The sequence below is a fragment of the Rhinolophus sinicus genome, linkage group LG02 (genome assembly GCF_036562045.2).
Source record: "Rhinolophus sinicus isolate RSC01 linkage group LG02, ASM3656204v1, whole genome shotgun sequence".
Taxonomy (NCBI): Eukaryota; Metazoa; Chordata; class Mammalia; order Chiroptera; family Rhinolophidae; genus Rhinolophus; species Rhinolophus sinicus.
In genome coordinates, this window is record NC_133752.1 from 69,745,654 (window position 1) to 69,773,411 (window position 27,758).

Below are 27,758 nucleotides of genomic sequence, written 5' to 3' on the forward strand. Positions count from 1 at the left end.
TGAGTTACTGATGGGACAATCAAGTAGAAGTGACCTGAAAGCAAATAGTAACCTGAGACTTTGTCTTATAAAATGTTAGAGTTGGTGGGAGAGATTTAGGAGTAAATAGGTTTACCAAAGGCCGATAAATTTATAAAGGACAGTAGCAGAATGTCTGTAGTTTGAAGACTGATTAGCAGAAGAGATTAAAATATTCAATAAGATAGGAAGGTAAGTTTCATGCTATAGGAATGGATAAGTATGAATTTTAAGAAGACGTAATAACAATGAGGAATGCCCATTTAACTAATGATACAGTAGTACCCCTCATGTACGGTTTTACTTCATACAGTTTCGGTTACCTGCGGTCAACCTCAGTCTGAAAATATTAAATGGAAAATTTCAGAAATAAACAATTCCTAAGTTTTAAATTGTTTGCCATTCTGAATAGCATAATGAAATGTCATGCCAACCTGCTCCGTCACACTGGGCTGTGAATCATCTATTTGTCCAGTGTATCCACTCTGTACATGCAGTACAAGAAGATATTTTGAGAAAGACCACATTCGTATAACTTTCATTGCAGTATATTGTTATACAGGCATACCTCAGAGATACTGCGGGTTTGGTTCCAGACCACCACAGTAAAGCAAGTCTTGCAATGAACTTTTTGCTTGTGGTGAGTCTTGCCTTCAATTTGTAAAAATTTCAGTATCTGTGAAGTGCAATAAAGTCAAGAGCAATAAAATGAGGTATGCCTGTAATTGTTCTTTTATTAGTAGTTATTGTTATTAATCTCTTATTGTGTCTAATTTGTAAATTAAACTTTATCATAGGTCTGATAGATATGTATGTATAGGAAAAAACAGTATATATGGGATTGGTACTACCCAAGGATTCAGGCATCCACTTGGGGTTTTGGAATGTATCTCCTGTGGGTAAGGGTGAACTACTGTACAAATAGTATTGGTGATCTTTAGAAGAGCAATTTCTACAGAAGTATGAGGACACAAGCCACAATGCATGAAGTTAAGGGAAATGAATATATGGAAGCTAGAGCACATAATGAAGAGGAAGGCGATCTATGATAAAAAGAATAGCATGAAAAAATCCTTTATCTGTTTGAGATGGAAAGACCTGAGCAAATTTAAAAGTAGAAAGTAAAGACCCAAAGAAGAGAAGGTGTGGATACTAAAGGAATGACTACCTGGTATAGCCGTGGTCCTGGAGAAGATAGGAAAGACTGTTCAAGGCAAACATAGAAACATTAACTTGAGAAGGGCAAGCAAAACCTTTCTTTGAAATTAGAGTGAAGAATGAGAAGAAAGGACAGATAAAAATGGGAAATGTGGAGTTGCTTATATCAGATCTGTTTTCTTTATTAAAGAAAATATAAGATCATCTTCTAGAGTTACTCTTTTTACGGACTAAATAAAATGTCATTGAGGACTTCTGTTGGAGAAAATAATGACTGAAATTACACAACTTTTGTGATCTTATTTCATGTGATATATTACTCGTGATAAATCATAAGTATATCATATTTTTTCCCTTATTTCAGCAAAAAATCAGTTAGAATTCTGTTGTCATATGCTTCGAGGCACAATAGACCCAAAGGAGCCATCTACCTATGAATATGTGAAATTTATAGGAAATTTCAAATCTTTAAACAGTGGTGAGTTAAAATGCTTCTTTTACAATGTATTTTAGTCTGCATTATTTAAGCTGTTAATGACATAGATTTTAAACATCAATGAAACTACATTTTACTGGAGTAACTGATACGTATTTCCTTATTGGTTTAGTATCCACTTCAGCACACAATGGTTTTGAAGGAACTATACAACGCACACACAGGCCTTCTTATGAAGATAGAGTTTGTTTTGTAGCTACTGTCAGATTAGCTACACCTCAGTTCATTAAGGTATGTTTGTAATTTTATTTCCTAAAGAGGATTTGATTTCATATTATGAGAACCTTCTACATGTAATTTTTTTGTTTCCTGAATAACTAAAACTTTCTGCAGACATTAAAGGTAGTCATGGCCATGAGTCTTTAAATATACGTGATCATGATATTTTTGAAGCAAATAATGAGTTACCAAGGCACTCATTAAATTATATAATTAATTTTTAAATGTATATCCTTTGCAGTTCATCATTGTCCTGCAGTTTTGTAACATTTGAGGATGCTTTTTTTTGTATAGTTCACAATCTGCATTATAGGGAACAGCCAAAAATCTGGGTAATTTTAAAAATTGTACTGAATCAGCAGTTAGAAGATCTTAAACCAGTCTCACTCTACTTGTTTTGATCTTAGGAAATAATAGCAGCGCCTAAAGGGAAGTTATAATCATATTTGAGTATTATTAAGGAGATTATGGCCAGAATAGAAGATGAGTTAAAGGACACGGAGACTTATTTGCGGAGACACTATGGCAGTAATATGAGCCAGTGATGGGTCTAGAGTCTAAACTAAGACACTGAAGGTGGAGGGGATCAAGTAGATTTTCTTTAAACTTAGAAGGTGAAATTAAAAGGACGTAGTAGTGGCCATTTAGATGGTGAAAGGTGAAAATGAAAGTATGTTGTGACTATTTCTAGACTGATGGCACAATATAGGTGTGCCTCCTAATGAGATGGAAAATTATTTTAACTGGGTCTGATGAGTAGGCAGTTAGTTCATTTTAGGACATACTGAGTTTGTGATGTGTGGGGACATACAGGCAGTTAGAAATATAGAACTATAATTCAGAAGAGAGATCTGAATTCAGTATTAGGGTTTATAGGCATGTGATTGAATGGAGTAATGTATAGAGTAAGAAATACTTCCCTAGAAGCCTGCATTTATTTATTTCCACATCTTCTGTACTAGAAAATTAAAATGCATTAAAAATTGCTTGGGAGAAGTTATCTAATAATTACTTTTATGGCTAACAATATTTAGGATTTTTCTAAGGACAGAGAAAAGTATTTCTAAATTTTAATTATTAATTTATTTTTAGGAAATGTGCACTGTTGAAGAACCCAATGAAGAGTTTACATCTAGACATAGTTTAGAATGGAAATTTCTATTTCTAGATCACAGGTAACTCCATTTTTAAATATCACAAAAAGGTAGTAGTCATATTATATAAATGTTTAAATTAATGGATTTTAAGGACAAACTTTCTGATCAGGAAGATCAAGTCAATTATCTATTTTTTAAAAAACAAAGGTTCCCCTTAAAATTGATTTCTAGTTGGAGTATTTCTTATTATGGAAAAAGTTATAATATTAATTGTTTTATATGTAATTTAGGGCGCCACCCATAATAGGATATTTGCCATTTGAAGTTCTGGGAACATCAGGCTATGATTATTATCATGTGGATGACCTAGAAAATTTGGCAAAATGTCATGAGCACTGTAAGTAGACTTTAATCTTTCTGGTGATAATAACTTTTTAAAAATCATATAAACAACTATTAATAGAAGGTGGTAAAATACAGACTTAGGACCATTTTTGTATTTTTTTTTGAAGTATGCTGGGCGATTTTACTTCATATGTATAACCAATCCAGTAGGAAATACAGATCAAGTTTAAATTGAATGTGTTCCTATTTTACATATTTCAGTCTGTAAGTACAGTTTTATAATATGGTGTGTAATAAACCTTGTTCTGAAGTTATAGCCTTACATTCTGGAGTAAGAGAAGTAGGTTCCTTTGAAAATTGTAATAGTATGTCAAAATGTTAGAACACTATTCATAAATTTTGACTTATAGGCATATAAGTCTTCCTAGGAAATAAATACATGTGTAAAGAATCTGTTAAAAAGCTCATAGTGAGTGCTTAATGTTACCCGTTGTTACTGTTTTTAGCAGTAGAAGTATTAACATCTTATCGTGCCTTCATTATTCTAAACAAATTATTTATATTATCTCCATTATTAATCACCACAATTCTAGAAAGTAGATACTATTATCTCCACGTGTGAACTCAGACACAGCTAGGCTAAATAATTTACCCAAAGTCCCATAACTCATTGGTAGCAGCAACAGGTTTAGAGTGTAGACCTATCCCTTTACCATGCACATGGTGTTTAGTCTTTGTTTCAGAGGTTTGTTTTAATGATAGGTTTTATTTGCTTTCCTTACCTTCCTCCCAAAATTCTACCCTCTTGGGTGTTCTCTAAAATTTAATTAGCTATTTAAGATATTTTCATGATGTTTTAGGCTGATCTATACATGAAACCTCTCTATATGAAAATTAAGCAAGTTGTATAATAGGATCAACTGTATGGAAGAGTTTTAGAGTAGTTAATTCAACACAAAAGAAAACATTGTTCACTCCAAGTGATAATCAGAGCACTATGATGGCACCCGGAGAGAGAAAGAGAAAGAGAGAAATAGGTTGATAGTGATTCCTGACCAGCATTTCCTAAGGTTTGGTCCATTGAATACCAGTCCATTAAAATGGATTTTATAGTCAAAGAAGACTGGGAAACACTTCATAATCAATCCTACCCCTCCACCCCCAATCTTGACATACATTCGCATACTTAAGATTTTGAGAAGATGAAATAAGCCTACATAACAAAGTTTCCCAAGTTAACTTAACCATAAAACCCTCATTTTAACTTAATATCCACTAAAAGGCTTCAAAACTTAACAATCTACAGAGAGTGTTTTGGGAAGTACTACTGCGCTTATCAGTTACTTCAAACAATTAAGTTACTCTGATTTTGGTTAGTGGAGGTTTAGAATTAAATGCCTCAGAGATGGTATACCTGCCAGGGTATGTACAGGTTGGAAAAAAAGTCAGGTGTGATTACTTATTGCTATTACCTTCAATATATCTTGGCAGGAGGAATTCAATCTGTAAATACTTTTTTCTTTATTATTTGGAAATTCATTGTGTATGAAAAGTATCTAAGATTGGCAATACTTAGCTATACCTTGGGCACTGTAGAAGGTAAGTTAATTGCTTGGGACCTTAAGCTATCTCTACAGAATAGCATTTTTATATAATGATATATATATATATATATATATATATATATATATATGTTACTGAAAAGGTAGAAGAAGAATGTATATATACATTTATATGTAGATATAAATGTAAATGATAGCTTTGGCTAAAAAGCGGATTCATAACTAATAAGAATCAAAAAATATTTTTCTCTTTTCTTCTTAGTAATGCAGTATGGGAAAGGCAAATCATGTTATTACAGGTTCCTGACCAAAGGACAGCAGTGGATTTGGCTTCAAACTCATTATTATATCACTTACCATCAGTGGAACTCAAGGCCAGAGTTTATTGTTTGTACTCACACTGTAGTAAGGTAAATACTTTTACAGAATTTCAAACTATAGAAACATCCATAATGATTTTGACAATGAAATTTTTATGTACAACTTGTTAATGAACTATAAAGTGATTTCTCCCCCATTTTTGATACACAATTTTAATATTATTGATTTTACTTTTAGACATTATATAGAACTAGAATGCAGGTATATATAGATATGTAGTTCTCAAGATAAATTTTATGGTTTTGAGCAGAAATTGTAACTGTCTTTTATGTACCAAAATCAATCATTTAAGAGGAAAACTGGAGTAGATAATCATACTCTTTATTTAATTACTCTTAATTTAAGAACTGTGCAGTTACATATTATTTACATTAGATACCTAGAAAAATGCAATTTGAATTAAGGTGATGCACTGTAGATACTCGTATGTTGTAGTTTTGTGTAGCTCATGGAAAATAGTCTGGAATTCGTAGTGAACGAGTAAGACATATAACAAACACTGAATGGGTGTACCTCTGCAGTATTTTAAGTAAACAATCAAACACTAAAATTCTATTTTTTTCATTTATAGCTATGCAGAAGTTAGGGCTGAAAGACGACGAGAACTTGGCATTGAAGAGTCTCTTCCTGAGATAGCTGCTGACAAAGTATGTATCGTACAGATTATAAAAATTATTTCACTTCTTCCCAGTGAGAGGAGAAGACTCAATAATTTATAGGAAAATTATTTTTCAACTATTTTATTTTCCCAATTGCGACAGGGTTATAAATTTACTATTTTATTTTAAATTTAATATTTCGAAACCTCATCTGCTTCTAAAAACTATTTGAAGGATCTGCTGTTCAGGGATAATTGGGTGAGATACATGTATGATCTGAGATTTAAACTACCTTTTATTAATCGCCTGCAATGTGCCAGGCTCTGGCTAGGTTCTTTATATGAATTACAAAGTGTCATTTATTCCTCAGTCATTCTTATATGATAGGTAATGTCCCCACTTTTAAAATATTGAAACTGAGGCTTTAAAGGGTGGGTGGCGGAAGCCTCCCCTAAAGACACACAGCTGGGAAATTACAGTCAGAATTTGAACTTTGGTTTTTCTTTTCATTAGGTTAGATAGAAGTGTAGCGTACTAGTTATCTATGTCTGTGTAACAAAACTTGATGTAAAAATAACACATTTATTATCTCCTAGTTTCTGTGATTAAGAACCCAGGTACAGTTTAGTTGGGACCTTTGGTTCAGAATTGGTCATGGAGCTGCAATCAAGGTCTCTTACAAGGTTGTAAATCAAGGTGTCAGTGGGGGCTACGGTCATCTCAAGGCACAACTGGGGCAGAATCTGTTTCTAAGTTCACTTTGGTTGTTGCAGGATCCGGTTCCTCATTGGCAGTTGGACTGAGGGCCTTGATTCCTTGCTGGCTGATAGCCAGAGGGCACCCTCAGTTCCTTTCCAGGTTGCCCTTTTCATCACAGCAAGTATGCAGAACGATCCAAGGAGAGAAAACCCAGCAAGATGAAAGTCAGAGCCTTTTGTCACCTAATCACAGAAGTGATACCACATCACTTTTGTGTATTCTGTACGTTAGAAGCAAATCACTAGGTCCAGCCTACACTCAAAGGGCAGGACTGTACAAGGGAGGGATACTGGGAGGCAGGAGTCCTCGTGAGGCGTGTCAGAAGTCGCCTGCCACAGGTATTTCTGACCTGCAGAAAACCGTGGCATAGGAAACGTCAAGAATCTAAATAAAAAGTGAGGTAAATAGACAGCATGCCAGGCAATAATATGGGGGGATGTTGTTGAGTCATTCAGTTAACCTTATTACCTTCCATGTGCCAGGAAGTACTACTGGACATGGCTAGATGCTGAGAATACAGCAGTGAATAACAGACAAGTTCTCTGCTCTCATGGATACAACATAAAATAATTGTTCCAAAGAGGCTTTGTATACATAGAGGAAGAAGATCCAGTATGTTTTATTTCATAGAAGAAGTTTTCTGAGAAAAGTGCTTAAATCGGGGGTTCCTTGAAATGAGGACCATAATAGACACTAACGTATTAATCAGATATCGTTCTCCCTTGCTTCTTCTTTTTCCCTCATGCTAGTTTCCAATCTTAGTAAATTCAACTAGCCCTGCTTTCAAAATATACTCCAATTATGTCGGCTTTCTCACCATGTTTACTGTTATTATCATGATCCCCTGGAGTTTAGGGAAGGAGGTCCATTTGAGACATATTTTTGAGAAACTTCAATGTGTGGATGGTTTTAAAGCCATGGATCTAAATAAGGGTGATCACCAAAGGAATGGGTATAGAGAAGATGACCAGTGACTAAGCACTGGGGTGCTGCAGCATTAGGAGGCGAGGGAGACAAGGAAGAGAAGAGCAAGACACAGAGGAGACCAAGTGGAAATAGGCAGTGAGGTAGGAGTAAAAGCAGGAAGCTAAGTTGTCGTAGGAGGCACGAAAAGAAAGGGTGTCTGAGAAGTGAACAATCAGCTTTATCAGATTCAGCTGAAATAGCTTAAGTTAGATGAGCACTGAGAATTGAGCCTTGAGTTTACAATATTTTCATTGATCAGTGAAAACAGATTGGGTGGACTAGTAATATGGGTGAAATCCTAATGAGAGTGGGTTTAAAAGAGAATTTTCTGGGACAAGGGGAATGGTTTTACTACAAAGAGGAGAGGAATGGGGCAGAGAAGGAAGAATAAGTGGGCTTAAAACAAGCTTTTGCTATTTAAGGTAGGATAAATAGCATGTTTGTAAACTGATGGGAATGGTCTGAGAGAGAAGAATTGGTGATAGGAGAGATCAGGGTAGAAATGCTATAGCAATGTTCTTGAGCATGTGAGAGAAGATGAGATCTAGGCCACAAATGGATGGTTTGGGCTTAGCTAGGGGGGCAGATTATTCAACTGTAGAAAGGCTTGGTAAACTATGGCCTAAAGGCCAAATCTGCCCTTCTGCCTGGTTTGTAACACCCACAAGCTACAAATACCTAGTATGTTATTTTACATTTTAAAAAATGTATTGGAATATTGGTTAATAAAACTATATGTTTCAATTATATAGTTCTGTAATACATCACCTGTATATTGCATTGTGTGTTCACAACCCAGTCAGTTGTCCTTCCTTCACCATACATTTAACCCCCTTTACTACCTCCGCTTTCTCCCCTTTCCCTCTGGTAACCGCTCAACTCTTGTCTGTGTCTATGAGTTTTTGTCTTGTTTGTTTATTGCTTTCAGTTTTATATCCCACATATGAGAGAAATCATATGGTTCTCGACTTCTTCTGTCTGACTTACTGCGCTTAGCATGATAATCTCAAGATCCATCTATGTTGTTGCAAGTGGCAGTATTTCATCTTATGACCAAGTAATATTCCACTGTGTATATGTACCACATCTTCTTTACCCCAGTCATCGGACACTTCGGTTGTTTCCATGTCTTGGCCACTGTGAATAATGCTGCAGTGAACATTGGGGTACACATATCTTTATGGGAAAATGTTATCAGATTTTTTGAGGTAGATACCTAGAAGAGGGAATGCTCATATGGCAAATCCATTCTTTATTTTTTGAGGAATCTCCATACTGTTTTCCATAATGGCTATAAAAATTTACATTCCCACCAGCAGCGTATGGGGGTTCCTTTTTTTCTGCCACCTCTTCAACACTTATTTGTTTTGTTGGTGATAGCCGTTCTAACAGGTGTGAAGTGGTATCTCATTGTGGTTTTGATTTGCATTTTTCTGATAGCTAGTGAAGTTGTGCATTTTTTCATAAATCTGTTGGCCGTTTGTATGTCTTCTTGGGAGAAGTGTCTATTCGTGTCCTCTGCCCATTTTTTAATTGGGTTGTTTTCTTTTGTTGTTGAGTTGTATGAATTCCTTGTATATTTTGGATATTAGCCCCTTAGCAGAGGTGTTGTTTGCAAATACCTTCCCCCATTTGGTTGGTTGCCTCTTTGTTTTGTTGATGGTTTCTATTGCTGTGCAGAAGATTTTTAGTTTGATACAGTCTCATTTATTTATTTTAGCTTTTACCTCCCTTGCCTTTGAGGTCAAATTAATAAAATCCTCTCTGAACCCAAGGTCAATAAGTTTAGTACCTGTGCTTTCTTCTTTGCAGTTTATTGTTTCAGGTTTTATGTTTAGGTCTTTGATCCATTTTGAGTTAATTTTTGTATGTGGTGGCAGATAGCAGTCTAATTTTATTCTTTTACAGGTGGCTTTCCAATTTTCCCAGCACCATTTATTGAAGAGGCTTTCTTTTCTCCACTGTATGTTTTTGCCTCCTTTGTCGAAAATAATCTGCCCATATATATGTGGGTTTATTTCTGGGTTTTCAATTCTATTTGATTGGTTTGTGTGTCTGTTTTTCTGATAATACCATGCTGTTACGATGATTGTCACTTTGTAGTTTAATTTGAATTGTGTGATACTAAGGGAGTGTGATACCGCTGGTCTTATTCTTTTTTTCTCTGGATTGCTTTGGCTATTCCAGGTCTTTTGTTATTCCCTAAAATACGATTTCTTTGTTCTATTTCTTTAAAAAGTTCAATTGGGATTTTGATGGGGATTGCATTAAATCTGTATATTGCTTTGGATAATATGGCCATTTTGACTATACTGATTCTCCTGATTCATGAACACGGAATATCTTTCCATTTCTTTATGTCTTTTTCAATTTCTTTTAATAATGTCTTATAGTTTTCAGTGTATAGATTCTTTGTATCTTTTGTTTATTCCTAGGTATTTTATTCTTTTTCTTGCAATTGCAAATGGAATTTTTTTTTCATTTCTTTTTCTGAAATTTCATTTTTAGTATATAGAAATGCAGTGGATTTTTGTACAATGATTTTGTGTCCTGCAACTTTACTGTATTTGTTTATGGTTTCTAATAATTTTTTGGTGGAGTATTTAGGGTTTTCTATATAAAGAATCATGTCATCTGCAAAAAGTCACAGTTTGACTTCTTCATTCCCAATTTGGGTGCCTTTGGTTTCTTTCTCTTTCCTGATTGCTCTGGCGAGGACTTCCAATACTATGTGAAATGACAGTGGTGACTGGAGGCAATCCTTTTCTTTTTCCTGATCTGAGAGGAAAAGCTTTCAGTTTTTCACCACTAAGTATGACATTAGCCAAGGGTTTGTCATATATGGCCTTTATTATGTTGAGGTACTTTCCTTCTATACCCATTTTATTAAGTGTTTTAATCCTGAATGGATAATGTATCTTTTCAAATGCTTTTTCTGCATCAATTGATAGGATCATATGATTTTTATCCTTTGTTTTGTTTATGTGATGTATCAGATTGATTGATTTGTGTATAGTGAACCATCCTTGTGTGCTCCTGGGATGAACTCAACTTGATCGTGATGTATAATCTTTTAAATTTATGTTGTATTCGATTTGCTACTATTTTGTTTAGGATTTTTGTATGTGTATTCATCAGAGATACTGATCTGTAGTTTTGTTTTTCTGTGTTAGCCTTACGAGGTTGTGGTATCAGGGTAATGCTAGCTTCATAAAATGAGTTAGAGAGCACTGCCTCTTCTTCAGTTTTTTGGAAGAGCTTAAGAAGGACAGTGTTAAATCATCTTTGAATGTTTAGCAGAATTAACTAGTAAAGCCATCTGGTCCTGGACTTTTGGGAAGGTTTTGGATAATTGTTTCAATTTCCTTACTGTTGATTGGTCTATGTAGATTTTCCAGTTCTTTATGATTCAGTCTAGGAAGGTTATACTCATGTTTTTAAGAACTTGTCTATTTCTTCCAGGTTATTGAATTTGGTGGCAGATAGTCTTTCATATTATTCTTATATGATCCTTATTTTGCAGTTGATCTCCAATTTCAAAGCATTGTAGTTGGAGAATACGCTTGGTATGATTTCAACTTCTTAAATTTGTTGAGGCTAGTTTTGTGTCTCAACATATGGTCTATCCTTGAGAATGTTCCATGTGCACTAGAAAAGAATGTGCAGTCTGGTGTTCTAGGATGAAATGTTCTGTAAATGTCAATTATATCTATTTGGTCTAATGTATCATTTAAGGCTGATATTTCCTTATTGAGTTTGTATTTGGATGATCTGTCCATAGCTGTCAATAGCATATTTAGGTTCCCAACTATAATCATGTTTTTGTCAATTTCTCCCTTTAGTCCTGTTGGTAATTGCTTTATATATTTTGGTGCTTCCTGATTGGTAGCATATATACAGAGGGTGCCCCAAAAATGTATACACATTTTAAGAAAGGAAAAAACATTAAAATTGTAATACTCAATGTATACCAATAACAAAAGATGAATACAAGTCACGTTTGACTTCTGCAGTTTCTAGAGGTGCACAAAGTGGTTACCATCAGCAACAAGACACTTCTGATTACGACGAAATACTGTTTGAGCAATGTTAACCAAAATGTCCACTTGCATACATTTTTTTTGACATCCCCGGTATTGACAAGTGTTACATCTTCTTGATGTATTGTCCACTTTATCATTATGAAATGTCCATCTTTGTTTCTTTTTACCTTTTTATCTTGAAATCTACTTCGTCTTATATAATTATTGGCTCTACCCACTTTTCTCTGGACACCATTCACTTGGAGTATCATTTTCTACCCTTTCACTTTGATATGTATTTGTCCTTACAGTTGAGATGTATCTCTTGAATGCAGCATATGGTTGGGTTTTGTTTTTTAATCCAGTCTGCTACTCTGTGCCTTTTATTGGTGAGTTCAGTCCATTTACATTTAGGGTGTTATTGGTATGTAACGATTTCCTATACCCATTTTATCTTTTGTGGTAGCTCAGTGTCTCCATTGTTTCTTTGCTCTTGTGTTTCTGTCTGTTATGTTAGTTCAGTGGTATTCTATGATTTTTTTCCTTCTGTTTCCTCTTTTGTCATGTGTCTCAGTTCTGTATTGGGTTTTTGCATGGTATCATTAAGTTTATGCAAAAGAAAGTTTATTTATACAGTAGTCTTTTTTCTTTTACATGCATCTTACTTCCATTCCACTTTACAAATTCAGACTTCTACTCCCTCCTCTTTTATGTTTCTGTTGTCTCACAAATTATCCCAATTTATGCTGTGAATTCATTTTCAAATTACAGTAGCTATTATCTTCTCATTTTCTGTTTCAATCTCCTTTAACCTTTATGTTACATTTAAGTGTATGGTACCCTATTCTGAATAAGAGTTACAATTTCCTGTTTCTGTGTATTAGTTATCTTACTCATAGTTTTGTATTCTTTTGTCTTTTTGTTTCAGGTAGAATAACCCCCTTCATTATTTCCTGTAATACAGGTCTTGTGGAAAATTCCCTCATCTTCTGTATGTCTGGAAAGGTCTTTATTTTTCCTTCATATCTAAAGGATAACTTTGCTGGATATATTATTCTTGGCTGGTAATTTATCTCTTTCCATAATTTGAATATTTGATTCGACTCCCTCCTAGCTTTTAGAGTTTCTACGGAAAGATCCAATGATAATCTAATGGGATTTGCTTTATAGGTTACCATTTTCTTTTCCCTGGCTGCCTTGAAATTTCGTTCTTGGTCATTAATTTTTGACAGTTTTAATATAATGTGCCTTGGAAAATCCTTTTTCGATTGAGATAATTAGGTGTTCTCTTTGCTCCTTGGATTTGAGGATCCAGTTCTTCCCATAGGTTTGTGAAGTTCTCGTCGACTATTTGTTTGAATAAACTCTCTGTTCCCCTCTTCTTCTGTTCTTCTTCAGGTATGCCCATCATTTTTATGTTGCTGTTTCTGATGGAGTTAGATTGTTCTTGTAGAGTTTTTTTGTTTTTTTTTAGATCACAAGTCTCTCTTCTTCCACCTGCGTCATTTCCAGATTTCTGTCTTTTATATCATTAATTCTGTCCTTCATTTGGTCATCTCTATTTTCTAAGCTCACTGTTTCATCATCTCTTTTATTGCATTCTTCAGCTCCAGATTGTTTTTGGTTCTTTGTTAACATTTCAATCTCTTTGGTAAAGTATTCCTTTTGTTTATTAATTTTACTTCTGAGTATATTAAACTGCCTATCTAAGTTTTCTTGCATCTCATTGAGTTTTTTCACAACTGCAATCTTGAATTCTCTGTCATTTAAGTCACACATTTCCATGTCTAAGTTTATTTTCTGGAGATTTTTCATTTTATTTCTGAGCTGCCATCTTACCTTGGTTGTTTATGGTATTTTTTTCTTTGCCTAGGCATTTATGGGAATGAACTCTGCTTTTTTTTTTTTTTTTCTTTTAAATAGGGATACCTCCTGAACAGGTTGATAAGAAGAGGTTTTTCTTCTGTTTTCCAGTAGGTGGTGCTCAAGTGTTTTATTTTTCTCTTGCATTGCTCTGACTTCTTGAATCTCTGCTTTGTATTTCCTGGGGAGGTAGGCCTCTCTCTGACCAGGTGACCTTGGTCTCACTCAGGGTACCACCCCCATGGGAGAATGTGGTGGGCGATGATGTTTAGAGCCCCTGAAATCCCGATGCTGCCGTGGCAGTCAGATGCAGTGCTGCAGTGCCTGAGCTGTCCCAGGTGCCCCTGCTGGGATCAGCCGTGAAGGGTGGGGGTGAGGTGGGCTGGAAGAGGCCACTTGTGTGTTTGTGGCTTTGTTCTCCTCCCAGTGACAGACCCAGTGACAGAGACTGCCAGACGTCAGCTGCCGCGCCTCTGTATTTCTACCTGTCTCTGGGATTAGCCAGTGTGGGTCTGCTGTTCAGGAACTCTGTCCAGTTCCCAGGGTTGTAGATATTCTGCTCTTTAACCCAACAATCACTGCTACAGTTTTTTCTGGGGCTCGCTGCTAGCTGCGGGAGGGTGCAAGGAGGCAAGTTCTGGTAGGGTTGGGGGCTGCAGCCAGACTCCGTGGCTTTGTTTTCTGCCTGGCAAGGGCAGCTGCTAGACCACAGCTGCCGCACATCTGTATTCAATCTCTGCCCCATCACTGGATTCAGCCATAACGTTTGCTGAGCACTCAGGCAGGAATGCTCAAGGCTACAGAGAGTACACCTGCAACCTGAACCCTTCCCTCTCCCAGGTCCCGCAGTGAGCTCTGGGCTGCGGCCACGGCACCTGTCTCTGGTCTTCTCCCTTCCTTCCTCCCCTGTTCACCCCGATTCGCCCACCTTCAGATATCTGGGTGGATGGATCTCTCAGCCATATTGTGTGTTGGGCGGGGAATCTTTTGTTGAATTACAGCTGTTCAACTTGTAACTTCAAGGGGAGAGATCAGGGGGACCCTTCACACTGCTGTGCTTCTGACATCACATGTTTTTAAGTGGTTGAAAATCAAAAGAAAAAGAATGTTTTGTAACACATGAAAATTTTATTATCAAATTCCACAGCCTCATTCAGTTGTTTGTATATTGCCTGTGGCTGCTTTTGTACTACAACAGCAGAGTTGAGTAGTTGTGACAGAGACTCTAAGCCTAAAGTATTGATGGTCTGCCCCTTACAGGGAAAGTGTGCTGATTCCTGATCTCTGGTTACAGGAAGAAAGATAGAATGTGAGTACAGATGCTGGTAGGTAGGTTGATAGAATAGTGGGAGCTTGTAGCAATACTTGTCAGTGAGATAGGAGCAGAGTTACCACGTAAGAATGAGGTTAGGAGAGGAGTTGTTGGAGGTTTGAGAAAGAGGAACACGTTTTAAATAGCTGTCTAGGAGAGTAGGAAAGGGAATGGACAAGGGAATTTTAGTCCTTCTGGCAGGCAGGGTTAAGAGCCCACTTGAGGTTCCTAGTCATTAATTTAAAGAGAACAGTCACCATGTTGTGTTTCTATAGCTATGTTCAGCTGTGCAGGAACAGATGTAGAATAGGTTAAAAATCCAGTTTAACCAGTACTGGAATTTTTCCAAGGGTGTGTGGTAAAGGGAGATAGGAACAAGGGAGTTGAAGATACACACGAGGGCTTGGTTATGATGAAAAACCATGAATATAAGCTGGTAAAGAGGGGAGAGAAGACATAGAGAGTATTGTGAAAATGTGGTAGAATCAATGTGTTTTAGGTCCTACCAAAGGATCACTGGAGTTGGGATACTAAAGGAAATGTGTAGAAAATACGGGAAATGGTGGTCAAAGAGTAGGATGTTTGAAATTGAAATTATGGAAGGTTTATTCTTATTGGCAATGACTGGGTCTGGGGTATAACTATCAGAATTAGGGACCACAGGACATTAGGGAAGAGAGAAGTCATGGTGCTGCATATGTGAATGTTGCTAACTTTGGAATTAAGAATTAGTGAGGGGAACTAAGCCAGGAGCTGAATTTTAATTCGGATACTTAGTGAGGAAGAGTGACTACAAGGTCAGCAGATGACTGCAACAGTGAGAGCTAGTGAGTTATATAGTGTGGTAATGCAAGGTGCAAAGCTGGGAGTTTTGGGAAAGGAAGAAGGAAAAATTCTCTGGAAAGAGCAGTAGGACTTCTACCTCCAAGCTGTGGTTTAAGGGTTGTAAGAGAGAAAACAGCACCGTTTAGGAGATCTACAAGGAAAGTGGCATCCTCTGGGGAGATCTGAGTTTTAGTTAAAGCAAGCCAGTGAAGGAATATTCAGAGATGAGGTTAAGAATACAGGAAACTTTTCTGATTATGGTTCCTGAAGGCAGGCAGAAGGGTTTCTGAAACTGGGAGGCAGTGGGAGATGGAGACAAAATAGAGGATGTGAAGCGCAGTTAGAGTGCAGGCGATAAGGCATTGTGTCCCATCATCCTTTTTTTCACCTTTAGGGTATGAGTAACTTCGAAATCTTATTGTTTATTCATGTGTGTATATGTATGTATACACGTATGTTCCCCCTTCTATGTAGTGTGCCTGAAATAACAGACGTGTTTCTTATTCACCGGTACATAGGCACTGTATGTGGTACTTTTCTCTATTATAAAGAGAAAAGAGAAGATTGGGTATATTATGACAGTATACCTGGTATATTAGCAGCTAGAATTATATATTTCGTGGTGGCAGGTGTTCTCATCTGTATAAGGCGAGGCTATCAGTTGAGAGAGGGAGACAGAGGTTTAAGAACAATGGAAAACGTATGGAATAATTGTGAAGAGTAGGGTAGTGAAGCCACCAGAAAAACTTAATGCTTCTTCCTAGTATCAAGTGTCCATTTTAGGATGGTGATCATTTTAGATTGACTATAATTGTTTCTAAAGGAACATTTGAACAAGTGAGCTGGAAGGATACAATAGGAAAGTATGGTTTAAAGTGGGATTTTAATTTGTATTTTTAGAGGTGCTACAATAACTGGTAATGACAAGGCGTAGAGATTGAATGACTGAAGTAGAGTAGAAAAAAAATTATTGGAGATGAGGAGTTCCTAGAAAGCAGAGAGACCAGGACAGGCTGTTGGATGAATCATCCATATGGATATTGACATTCTATAGAAAGGTCAGAGTTGGAGTGAAGAGGAAGATTTTGAGCAAATACCGAGTTCCAAAGATGCTTACAGTACCTTGTCTATAAACTAAAGTGTCTTTATTCTGTTGTTTCTGTTTTTTACACTTTTTTATTTTAATATGGCAAAATATACATAACAAAATTTACCATTTTAAGTATACAGTTCAGTGGCATTAAGTACATTCACACTTGTACAGCCATCACTACCATCCATCAACAAAACTTTTTCATCTTCCCAAACTGAAACTCTATACTCATACCCATTAAACAGTGACTCCCCATTTCCTCCTCCCTCAAACCCCTGGCAGCCACTAATCTACTTTCTGACTCTGTTAATTTGACTCCTATAGGTACCTCATATTAAGTGGAATCATACAGTATTTGTCCTCTTGTGACTGGCTTTTTTATACTTGGCATAATGTCATCAGGGTTCGTCCATGTTGTAGCGTGTGTCAAAATTTCCTTTTTAAGGCTGAGTAATGTTTCACTGTGTGTATATGCCACCTTTTGTTTATCCATTTATCCATTGATGGACACTTGGGTTGCATCTGTCTTTCGGCTATTGTGAATAATGCTGCCATGAACATGGGTGTACAAGTATGTCTTTGAGTTCCTGCTTCCAACTTTTTTGAGCGTATACCCAGAAATGGAATTGCTGGATCATATCACAATTTTATTTTTAATTTTTTAAGGAACCATCATATTGTTTTCCATAGTAGCTGCATTAGTTTATTCATACATTCCCACCAGTAATGCACAAGGGTTCCAGTTTTTCCACCAACATTGCTTATTTTCTGTGTGTGTGTGCGTGTGCGTGCGTGCGTATGTGTGTGTGTGTGTGTGTGGATAATAGCCGTTCTGATGGAACTAGTATCTCATTGTGGTTTTGATTTGTGTTTCCCTAATGATTGTTGATTTTGAGCATCTTTTCATGTGTTTATTGATTATTTGACTATCCTCTTTGGAGAAATGTCTGTAAGACCTTTGCTGGTTTTTTAATTGGATTGTTTGGTTTTTATGTTTTGGTGTTGAATTGTAGAAGTTCTTTATATATTCTGGGTATTAATTTCTTATCAGATATATGATTTGCTGCAAATGTTTTGTCCTATCCATGGGTTGCCTTTCCACTCGGGTATACTGTCCTCTGATGCACTTTTATTGCTTGTTCTTTTAATGTCATATTCCAGAAATCATTGCCCAATCCAATGTCATGAAGCTTTTCCCCTTCTAAAAGTTTTATAGTTTTAATTCTTATGTTTAGGTCTTTGATCCATTTTGAGTTATTTTTTGTATATGGTAATAGTCCACCTTCATTCTTTTGCATCTGTTGATTTTTTAAATTGAGAATGAACCCAAAACTTTTTGGCTATAAAAAATAAATTTTCATTTATTGAATATGTACCCAGATATCATTGCTTTTAAAGGGTGAAAACTGATTGGGTGAGGGTGAAAACTGATTAGCAGGCAATATTGGTAATTTGGGATCTCTGAATTGAACCACAAGAAAACATTTATTTTACTTTCTCCTTAGAGCCAAGATTCTGGGTCTGATAATCGTATAAACACAGTCAGTCTCAAGGAAGCATTGGAAAGGTTCGATCACAGCCCAACCCCTTCTGCTTCCTCCCGGAGTTCAAGAAAATCATCTCACACAGCTGTCTCAGACCCTTCCTGTGAGTACTCTAGCTTGAATGCAGGCTTCCTTTAAAGAGAATGTTTCTAAATTGTCTGTGTTACTGGTATCAGCATTTTCATCAAATGCTACTTAAAAATAAGTTTTTACATTTCTGAAATATATTAATCTTTCCAGTGAGTAAGAGGCACATTGCTCACATTTCGCAAAGAATTAAGTTGACGAAGTAGTCTCTAAAATATGTAGGTAGTAAGTAATGTTGTTATTGTTAAGTTTTTAATCATCCCTCAAAAAGAAAGCAAAACTATTCCTTTTTTTTTTACTGGTAGAGCCAGTAAGTGTTTTTAACTTCGCTTTTTGAATATTTTTTTAAAGTGTGTTATATTTATGAAGACTGGCATAATTATCAGTTAATTATTATTATAATTTTTTTAAAGATTTTATTGGGGAAGGGGAACAGGACTTTATTGGGGGAACAGTATGTACTTCCAGGACTTTTTGGTTTTTTTCCCAAGTCAAGTTGTCCTTTCAATCTTAGTTGTGGAGGGCGCAGCTCAGCTTCAGGTCCAGTTGCCGTTGCCAGTTGCAGGGGGCGCAGCCCACCATCCCTTGCGGGAGTCAAACCGGCAACCTTGTGGTTGAGAGGATGCGCTCCAACCAACTGAGCCATCTGGGAGGCAGCTCAGCTCAAGGTGCCATGTTCAATCTTAGTTGCAGGGGGTGGAGCCCACCATCCCTTGCAGGACTAGAGATGTTGAATCGAAAACCTTGTGGTTGAGAGCCCACTGGCCCATGGGAATTGAACCAGCAGCCTTTGGAGTTAAGAGCATGGAGCTCTAACCGCCTGAGCCACCGGGCCGGCCCTCAGTTAATTATTATAGTAACTTTTTTTAAGAGTAACTTTTATTTGTTGGTATTAAAAGTACATATAATAAGAAGTAAAGGAGTTGTGATGAACTACTCAACATTGTGGGTAGAACGTCAAAGAGGTTAAATATAGGATTTTTGACATTATTTCCTGCTATTATATCTCTTTTTTAAAAAAAATTATTTTACTGTGGTAAGAACACTTAAAATGAGATCTACCCTCTTAAATTTCTAAGTGTACAGTACGTTCTTATTGCCAATAGGTACAGTGTTGTACTGCAGATCTCTCGAGTTCATTCATTTTGCTTAACTGTAACTTTATGCCCACTGATTAGTCTCCACTAACCCCCTTCCCCCAGCCCTTGGCAATCGTGCTTCTCTTTGATTCAATGAATTGATTATTTTAGATACCTCGTATAATGCAGTGATACACTACTTGTCTTTCTGCCATTGGCCTATTTTCCTTAGCCGATGTCCTCAGGGTTCATCCATGTTGCCACATATTGCAGAATTTCCTTTTATTTTTAAGATTAGATAGTATTCCATTGTATGTATATACAGTATTTTTTTTTTCATTCATTTATCTGTCAATGGATATTTAGGTTGTTTCAACATTTTGGCTATTTGTGAATACCTGTTTCAACATTTTGGCTATATTGTGAATACATGTTGGCTACAGCGAACATGGTGCTAATCTTTTCGAAATTTGATTTCAATTCTTTTGGGTAAATACTCAGAAGTGGGATTTCTAGATTATATGGTAGTTTCTATTTTTAATTTTCTGTGAAACCTCCATCCTGTTTTCCACAGTGGCTGCACTGCTTTGTATCCCCACTAAGAGTTTGTAAGAGTTCCAATTTCTCCACATTCTTGCCAACACTTGTCTTTTGTCTTTTGGATGGTAGCCATCCTGACAGGTGTCAGGTGGTATCTCATTGTGGTTTTGATTTGCATTTCCCTGATGATTTGTGACATTGAGCATTTTTTCGTTTACCAGTTGGCCTTTTGTATGTCTTCTTAGGAGAAATGTCTATTCAAGTCCTTACGCCATTTTTTAATTGAATGATTAGCTTTTTTATTATAGAGTTCTAGAAGTTGTAACCATTTTTATATTCAAAGTTTTCCTAATTCAAATAGTTCTTTGTCCTTAAAAAAGAAGTAATTAAAATGAATCAGCTTATCATTGTGGACTTTACTTTTATTGAATAATTTAGAAAAACAACTCAAGGACCTTTTTTTATTCACTCACTGAAATGCATTTTGAGATTCATCTTTGAAAACTGTGTTTTATACAGTAGCTGATGCTGTTCTGTTTTTGTTCTCTAATCTCAGCAACACCAACAAAGATCCCAACGGATACTAGCACTCCTCCTAGGCAACATTTACAAGCTCATGAAAAGATGGCACAAAGGAGGTCATCATTCAGTAATCAGGTAAATTCTATATTTAGTTAGTGTTCTTCTGAATGAAGATTGATTAAAAGGGAAAAAAAGTCATGTGAATTTTCAGAAATTCATTGATTCATTATCTTTCTATAAATATCAAAATAGTTGTTGATATATAACACTTACTTGAGCTCTTTCTTTTTTTTGTGAAATAGTTGTCAAATATATCAGGACTTTTTTTTTTCAAGTAACATGTTAGATATTTTTTTCAGTTATTAAAAGCTGATAATTTAGAACCATTCTCATATTATGTAAGTTTAAATACCAGTCACTTTCAGTTAAATCCAGTCACTTTTTATTGAGAGCCCATGCAGGGTAATGTGGCAGATGCTTTGGAAGATGAAAGCATAAATAGGGAACAAGCATTTTCATCGTAGAGGGCGAGACATGCCTATACTGAACTAAAAAAGTAGGAGGCAAAAGTTATTCAGTTCTAAAGATATCATGGTGATATTTCTGGTGGAAGTACTCATGTATTGGAATGATCGTCACGCCAGCGTTGTTTTTTATTTTGCTTCTAGTCAATAAATTCCCAGTGTATTGGTCAATCATTAACACAGCCAGTGATGTCTCAAGCCACACATTTACCAGTTCCACAAGGCATGTCCCAGGTATTTTTATTTGTTTGTTTGTTTATTTCAGTTGAGTATTTTGAAATGATAAATTGGTTTTAAGGTAATACAGATTTTTTTAAAAAAACTTTCTTGCAGATATAGTGAATCTCAACTGTGGGCATTTAGAATGTCGGGGGATATTTTTGATCGTCTTTGTTTTGGGTGTACCACTGGCCCTTAGTTTGGTAGGCAAGGGCCAGGGATGCTAATTGTTTTTCATGATGCATGACAGTTTTGCACAACAAAGAACTACCCTGCTTAATATGTTATAACACCATCTTTGAGAAATACTACAGACAGTAATATATTAAAGATGAAATATAGCTTTTCATTCTGTTCTTCCTATGGATTTTGGAAGGATCAAGTAATTTTATTCATATAGTCATTCATTTGTTTATATACAGAACATTTATTGAGTTCCTTGTATGTGTCAGATATTGCAGGACCTCGCAGTACAAATATGCTATATAATATCTGTACTAAGTATAATATCTATACTAACAGGCTTTATTACAATGACGGAGAACTACAGTACAATATATAGTCTATGCTCAAAGTATCTAGGCTGATAGATGCGCACATTAGATGGACACCTGATGCAGCCTGAGGAAGTGAAGGGACACTTTCGGGAAGAAGTTTTGCTTGGGCTGAGATCTGAAGGAGGCTTAAATGTAGAAATAAGCCAAGAAAAAAGAGAAGTATTACAAAAGGGACATGAAATTGCTTTTGATTTTAACTTCCCAACTTGTAATTTATGACTCTGCGCTCATTCAGTGTCTCAAACAGTAAAAATATTAGTAGTAAAAATAATCCAAAATTTTCTGTCTTGTTATTAAATATACCTTCACTTAAAAGTATCTTATTTTCAAATAATGATAGTTAACAATAGTTAAAAACAATATTTTTCTAAAAATACCTTTCTTATATGGTTATTATTTAAATTATACATATGACACTTAATACGGATATATTGAGAATGTAATAAATTTCCTGAACATCGTAATTTTGACTTCTAGCAGCATGTGATCATGTAAGGTGTTTATAATAGCACTATATTATTAAATACTATATGTACTTTTAACAGTTTTTATCGAGTCCTCAAATCCTTTTTATTCTGAAAGTTAACAGAATTTTAATGCAAATATTTATACATACTTTCAATATTATTAGTTCATTAATCTCAAGATACTGAATAAGCATTTAACATTTTAAAGGTATATTTTCATAGAATAAGTAATGTCAAAAGGTTAATAAGTATTGAAATTTCGTATTTTGTTGAGTGATAGAGCCAAACACTCTGCCTCTTAGTTCTGTTTCCTATTATTCTGCCTTCTGTTTGTTTTTATTTTTTTATTTGTATTGAACAGAAGTCCTTTAAGTGGTGGCAATGTTGTTATCCAAAGGTATATTTTAGTTTGGGTAAAATATATTTGTATGACATAAATATAACATTTTGAATAATATTAAAGAATAAAGGGATGAGGGAGTTGAGGTACTAAATTAATGTTTTTTTTTTGTAATATATGATATGGACTGGTGATTATCAACTTCAGAAGTCAGAAGTGTGTACTTTAAAAAGTAATATTCAGTATCCTCAGTACAAACTTCTGAAGTAGAGTAAAAAAGCTTTTGGGGGACATTTCTCACTTTTGAATGCAGTGCACTCTGGGAGACTAAGGCTAAGACAGATTTCCAATAAAGTGAAATTCTTCCTGCTTTTATACTGTGTCCTGCGCTGAGTATTCATGGGAATAATTAAAAGAGCCTGTATAGACTTAACTGGTTAATCCCTAGATGTGGCTAAATATCAAGCAGTAGTAAATTTCAAATAGAAGCTGCTTATGACTCAGGTAAAATGTAGAGAAATAAGTGAAATTGAAAACAGTGGAAGTAGAATAACTTTTCATTCACATATGTATTCATTCATTTGTAATTGCTAAGTCTTTAAGAACCTATGTTTTATAATTTCTGAGAACAGTTTCAGTTGAAAATACGAGAAAAATATTATGGTAGGTTATCTGTCATGTTTTTGTAACTTTCTAATGATGTGCACAAAGAAGACATTCAAATGACAGAATTTAATATGAATAACTCGAGGTGCCCACTACTTTCACAGTTGTTAAAGGGTAGAAATGAAGTAACTTGTTCTAGCAAGTAGTAGCGCCACAGTATGAGCTCAGGTCTTTTAATGCCAGTGTGTCAACATTCAGTCAGAAGTCAGAAGCCATACCAGAAATTTGAACAGGCGTAATATAAAAAATTATTAACTGGCAACAGGTATTAACTACTACATTCTAAAGACTACAGGGATAACAGATGTAGAGAGCAGCCCTAACCACAGTAAAAGGGAGAATACCCAAGGAAGGAACAATTTGGAAGACTCTCCTGACCCTCCACACTCCGGCTCTTCCAGGCCAGGCCGAGATTCAGATCCTGGGGCAGGTGTGCCTGTAGCCACTGGATGTAGAGAAGTTCACTGAGGTGCCACAGACTAGGGCTGGAGAGCAGCAATTTACCTGCTAGGGTACCAATAAAATTTGCTGAGGAGCTGCCATTATGATGCTAGTGACACTTGCTAGAAAACCACCTGCTGGGAAGCTGGTGACTCTCACTAGGAAGCTACCCACTGGCATAAGAGCAAAAAGAAAAGCACCAAGCTCAGAAGAATAAGCACTTCCCTTTGCAGAATCCCTTTTAGCACCATCAACTGACGTGACTTAGTTTGTGCCTCTGGCAAAAGATAAATATTTATAGAGTCCAGCTCCAGTATCACAAAGCCCAGCAAAAATGGGTGAATTAGCTGAGAGGCAGTAGGTTGACAACTGGCATAACATCCTTAGCTCATGATACGCTGCTTGCTTTTCACACTGCACAATTAAGAGGAATAAGTAATTCTAAAATATGTTACACTTTTTCCATACATGGTACTTCAGTTTCAGTTCTCAGCTCAATTAGGAGCCATGCAGCATCTGAAAGACCAATTGGAGCAACGAACACGGATGATAGAGGCAAATATTCATCGGCAGCAAGAAGAATTAAGAAAAATTCAAGAACAACTTCAGATGGTCCATGGTCAAGGCCTGCAGGTAAGTTATTACTATATTTGATTCAAACAAAGCATGCCATTCACCTTTGGTTTCTTAGGAAAATTGACTACTCTTAATTAAAAATGAGATGCAAGAGATAATAAATACTCGTTGGTTACCTACTCAGTATGATTGCATTTACAGTCTCTAAAGATAATTCATTCTTGAGAGTATGTCTATCAATCAACATCCTTCTTTGTCCGGATAAGAGTCATCTTTTAGCAGTTCAATTTTTAGTAAGCTTAAATCCAAAATATAAAAATTATATTTTACATAGACTTTTAGATATGTATAGGTACAGAATTTACAAATCATCCATCATTGTTTTAGTAAAATACCAGTAGGTATAATTTGATAGTTTTGGTTGGTCAACCATCAAGGCCACTCTAAAGTTGTGTCTGTTAGAGAAGATGAGGACTTTGGTAAGGGAAACGTTAAGTGAAAACTACTTCCCCCTAATGGCATAAGTTATAAATGATAAGTGATGCAGAGGTGCCTTGTAGAAAGCAGCGAGTAGCATCGAGTTAGGATGATGCTAGCTGATACAACAAATAATCTCCAACACGTAAAATACTCAAGCAGGAAAGATTTTGAAATTTGTAACACTTTCTAACAACTGGAAACATGACTGGAGGAATGATTCTGATGTATGTTTCATTCAGTAATTATTTATTGCTAATTGTTCATTCAGAATGACATAGTCTTGTTATTTGCTTTGTAAACTTTGTAGCTTGTTTTTGATCTTTTTTTTCTTTTTTAATGCTCTCATTCTTCTCTGTTTGTATTCTATAAGCTCATTTTTATGTAATCTTTATTTTTAAAGATGTTTTTGCAACAATCAACCCCTGGGTTGAATTTTGGTTCTGTTCAACTTTCTTCGGGAAATTCATCTAACATCCAGCAACTCGCACCTATAAATATGCAAGGCCAGGTTGTTCAAACTAACCAAATTCAAAGTGGAATGAATACTGGACATATTGGCACAACTCAGCATATGCTACAACAGCACACTTTACAAACTACATCAAATCAGGTAATGTTATTGAATACAGTGGACTATGGAATGTTCAGTGATTGAAATGTATACTATTGCTGAAACAAAAATAAAGCTCTATCTTGAACAATACTGTATTTAAAATTTAATAGTAATAATTAAAAAGTATAGTATTGAGAGATTAAATATTTTTTGCAAAATTGTTGCGAAACTGTTGAATGAAACATGATTTCAATATTTTGACATTTAAAAAATGTTGCAATTTTTAAAAAAATGGACATACAAGACTACTTCTATGTGTTCAAAAGGTTTGACTTGCAAAAGAGGCTGGCCAGGCAACATGTTACCATATGTGAAGAATAAATTGTTGGGGCAATGATGGTTTAATCAGTATTCCAGGAAATTTTGGTAATTGGTGTACATCTGTGACTTTAATAAATTCCAGGGCTTCAAATGGAATATATAAAAGTGTCTAACATCAGTCCCTCACTTTGGCCATTTAACAGAAATTCTTTATGTATATTTATATCATCACTGTTAAGATTATGCTCCTTTTTTCTAAAGTCATAACATACCTTCCAGCAAATATTGAAGACTAATTCATTCTCAGTTACTACAAGTCATGCCTTTGTCAGATTTCTTCCATAGTATTATGTCCTGCCACTTCTTTTTCTGTCATGTCAACTATTGTTAGAATGATGTAGAAGCATACTTCCTGATGTAAATTTTTCAGTCTATCATTAAAATCTTCTCTTTTCTAGCAGAATCAACAAAATGTACTGAGTGGGCACAGTCAACAAACATCTCTTCCTAGTCAGACACAGAGCACTCTTACAGCCCCACTGTATAACACTATGGTGATTTCTCAGCCGGCAGCTGGAAGCATGGTCCAGATTCCATCTAGTATGCCACAGAACAGTACCCAGAGTGCTGCAGTAACTACATTCACTCAGGACAGACAAATAAGGTAGTTGTCATATTTCATAAGTCATTCCAAAGTTGTAAATTAATTGATAAAAAACTCAATAATTTAATTTTAAAAATACGATTTTTAGTTTGCTCATTCCAGCCAATAGTCTTGACTTTGAAATAAAAACTCAGAATGTATCCATTGTTTAAGGACTTTTTAATGAAAAGGTAACAAATTTTGTTTCCTGTCCAAAAAATGTGCTAGCAAATACAGAAGGTGCCAAAAAAATGTATACTCATTTTAAGAAAGGAAAACTGTATTAAAATTGTAATACTCAATATATACCAATAACAAAAGATGAATACAAGTCACGTATGACTTCTGCAGTTACAAGAGGTGCTCAAAGTGGTTACCATCATTCTCCAGACATTTCTGATTACAGTGAACTACTGCTTGAGCAAGGTTGACTAAAGTGTCCACTTGTATCCATTTTTTTGGCACCCCTGGTATTATAGAATCCAAATTCTACAGCACACTGTTGTATGAGTTTTATGATAGGCTTTGTATCACTGTGGACCTTTAATCACTTTAATGCGGATACTGGTGAGTTTTCAGGTAGTAACAATGGTTACGGTGTACACTACCATAGTTTATATGTCTTATGGAATAAAAGCTTGCCTTTCTTGAGTTTGTTACATATGGTACTAAGTGCTCAAAAGATATTATTTAAATTTTTTTTTAAATGTTGTTGTTTTTATTTCCCAGGTAAGAAAAAAGTGAGTTTTTAGTAATTTGGTTAACTGGCCTGTAGCCAGTTAAGTGGATGAAGAAGGGGTTCTGGATTCAAGCCTCAATGTCTGATTTCAAAGCTCAAATGCTGAAACATATACTACACTAAATTTTTGTAGTCCATTCTAGAAAAAGTCATTTATCATTTATTTTAGTAAGTCCAGATAGCTGACTTAGAAACAAATTTTTGGAAGAAATGCCATTTTCGTATATTGGTAAGCTTTAACTTTAGGATCTCTATAGTCTTAAAACTTCTATTTTAAATACATTTTATTTTTTACTTATTTTACTGCAATACAAGTAGGCTGCTGCCATTATAATACAATTTTGCTATTATATTTGACCATGAAATAGATTACATTAAAATCCTATTAGTTTCCAGAGAGTAAAGAAGCTGCAGGATCACAGAGGCAGTGAGAGCAGAGATAACTAATTTCTTCTCTTTGAAACTCAGTTCCTTCGATTTAAAAAGTCAGGCTTTATCAAACAAACAAGACAAACAAACAACAAAATATTCATAGACACAGACATCACTTCAGTGGTTACCAGAGGGTAAGGGGGAGGGAGATGGCAGAGAGGGTAAAGGGGTTAAATATACAGTGATCTAAGAAGAATTGACTTTGGGTGGTGAACATAACAATGCGATATATAGATAATATATTATAGAAATGTATACTTGAAACCTGTGTAATTTTACTAACTGTTGTCATGCCAATAAATGTTAATTAAAA

At 35.5% G+C, this 27,758-nt stretch overlaps 1 protein-coding gene across 28 annotated transcripts in view; it reads left to right on the forward strand.

Annotated features, from left to right (window-relative positions):
• Window positions 1-27,758, forward strand: part of CLOCK (clock circadian regulator) — a 121,698-nt gene that overhangs the window by 83,071 nt on the left and 10,869 nt on the right. For 26 of the 28 annotated variants that reach the window (XM_019740111.2, XM_074324538.1, XM_019740108.2 and 23 more), the window contains 12 exons: window positions 1,541-1,654; window positions 1,785-1,903; window positions 2,984-3,066; window positions 3,279-3,385; window positions 5,158-5,305; window positions 5,848-5,923; window positions 18,221-18,362; window positions 20,522-20,622; window positions 21,156-21,245; window positions 24,182-24,334; window positions 25,158-25,367; window positions 26,090-26,295. In XM_019740111.2, coding sequence (XP_019595670.2) covers window positions 1,541-1,654; window positions 1,785-1,903; window positions 2,984-3,066; window positions 3,279-3,385; window positions 5,158-5,305; window positions 5,848-5,923; window positions 18,221-18,362; window positions 20,522-20,622; window positions 21,156-21,245; window positions 24,182-24,334; window positions 25,158-25,367; window positions 26,090-26,295 — 1,549 coding nt within the window. The remainder of the gene's footprint in view (window positions 1-1,540; window positions 1,655-1,784; window positions 1,904-2,983; window positions 3,067-3,278; window positions 3,386-5,157; window positions 5,306-5,847; window positions 5,924-18,220; window positions 18,363-20,521; window positions 20,623-21,155; window positions 21,246-24,181; window positions 24,335-25,157; window positions 25,368-26,089; window positions 26,296-27,758) is intronic. The other 2 variants (XM_019740116.2, XM_019740117.2) reach the window with 2 other exon arrangements.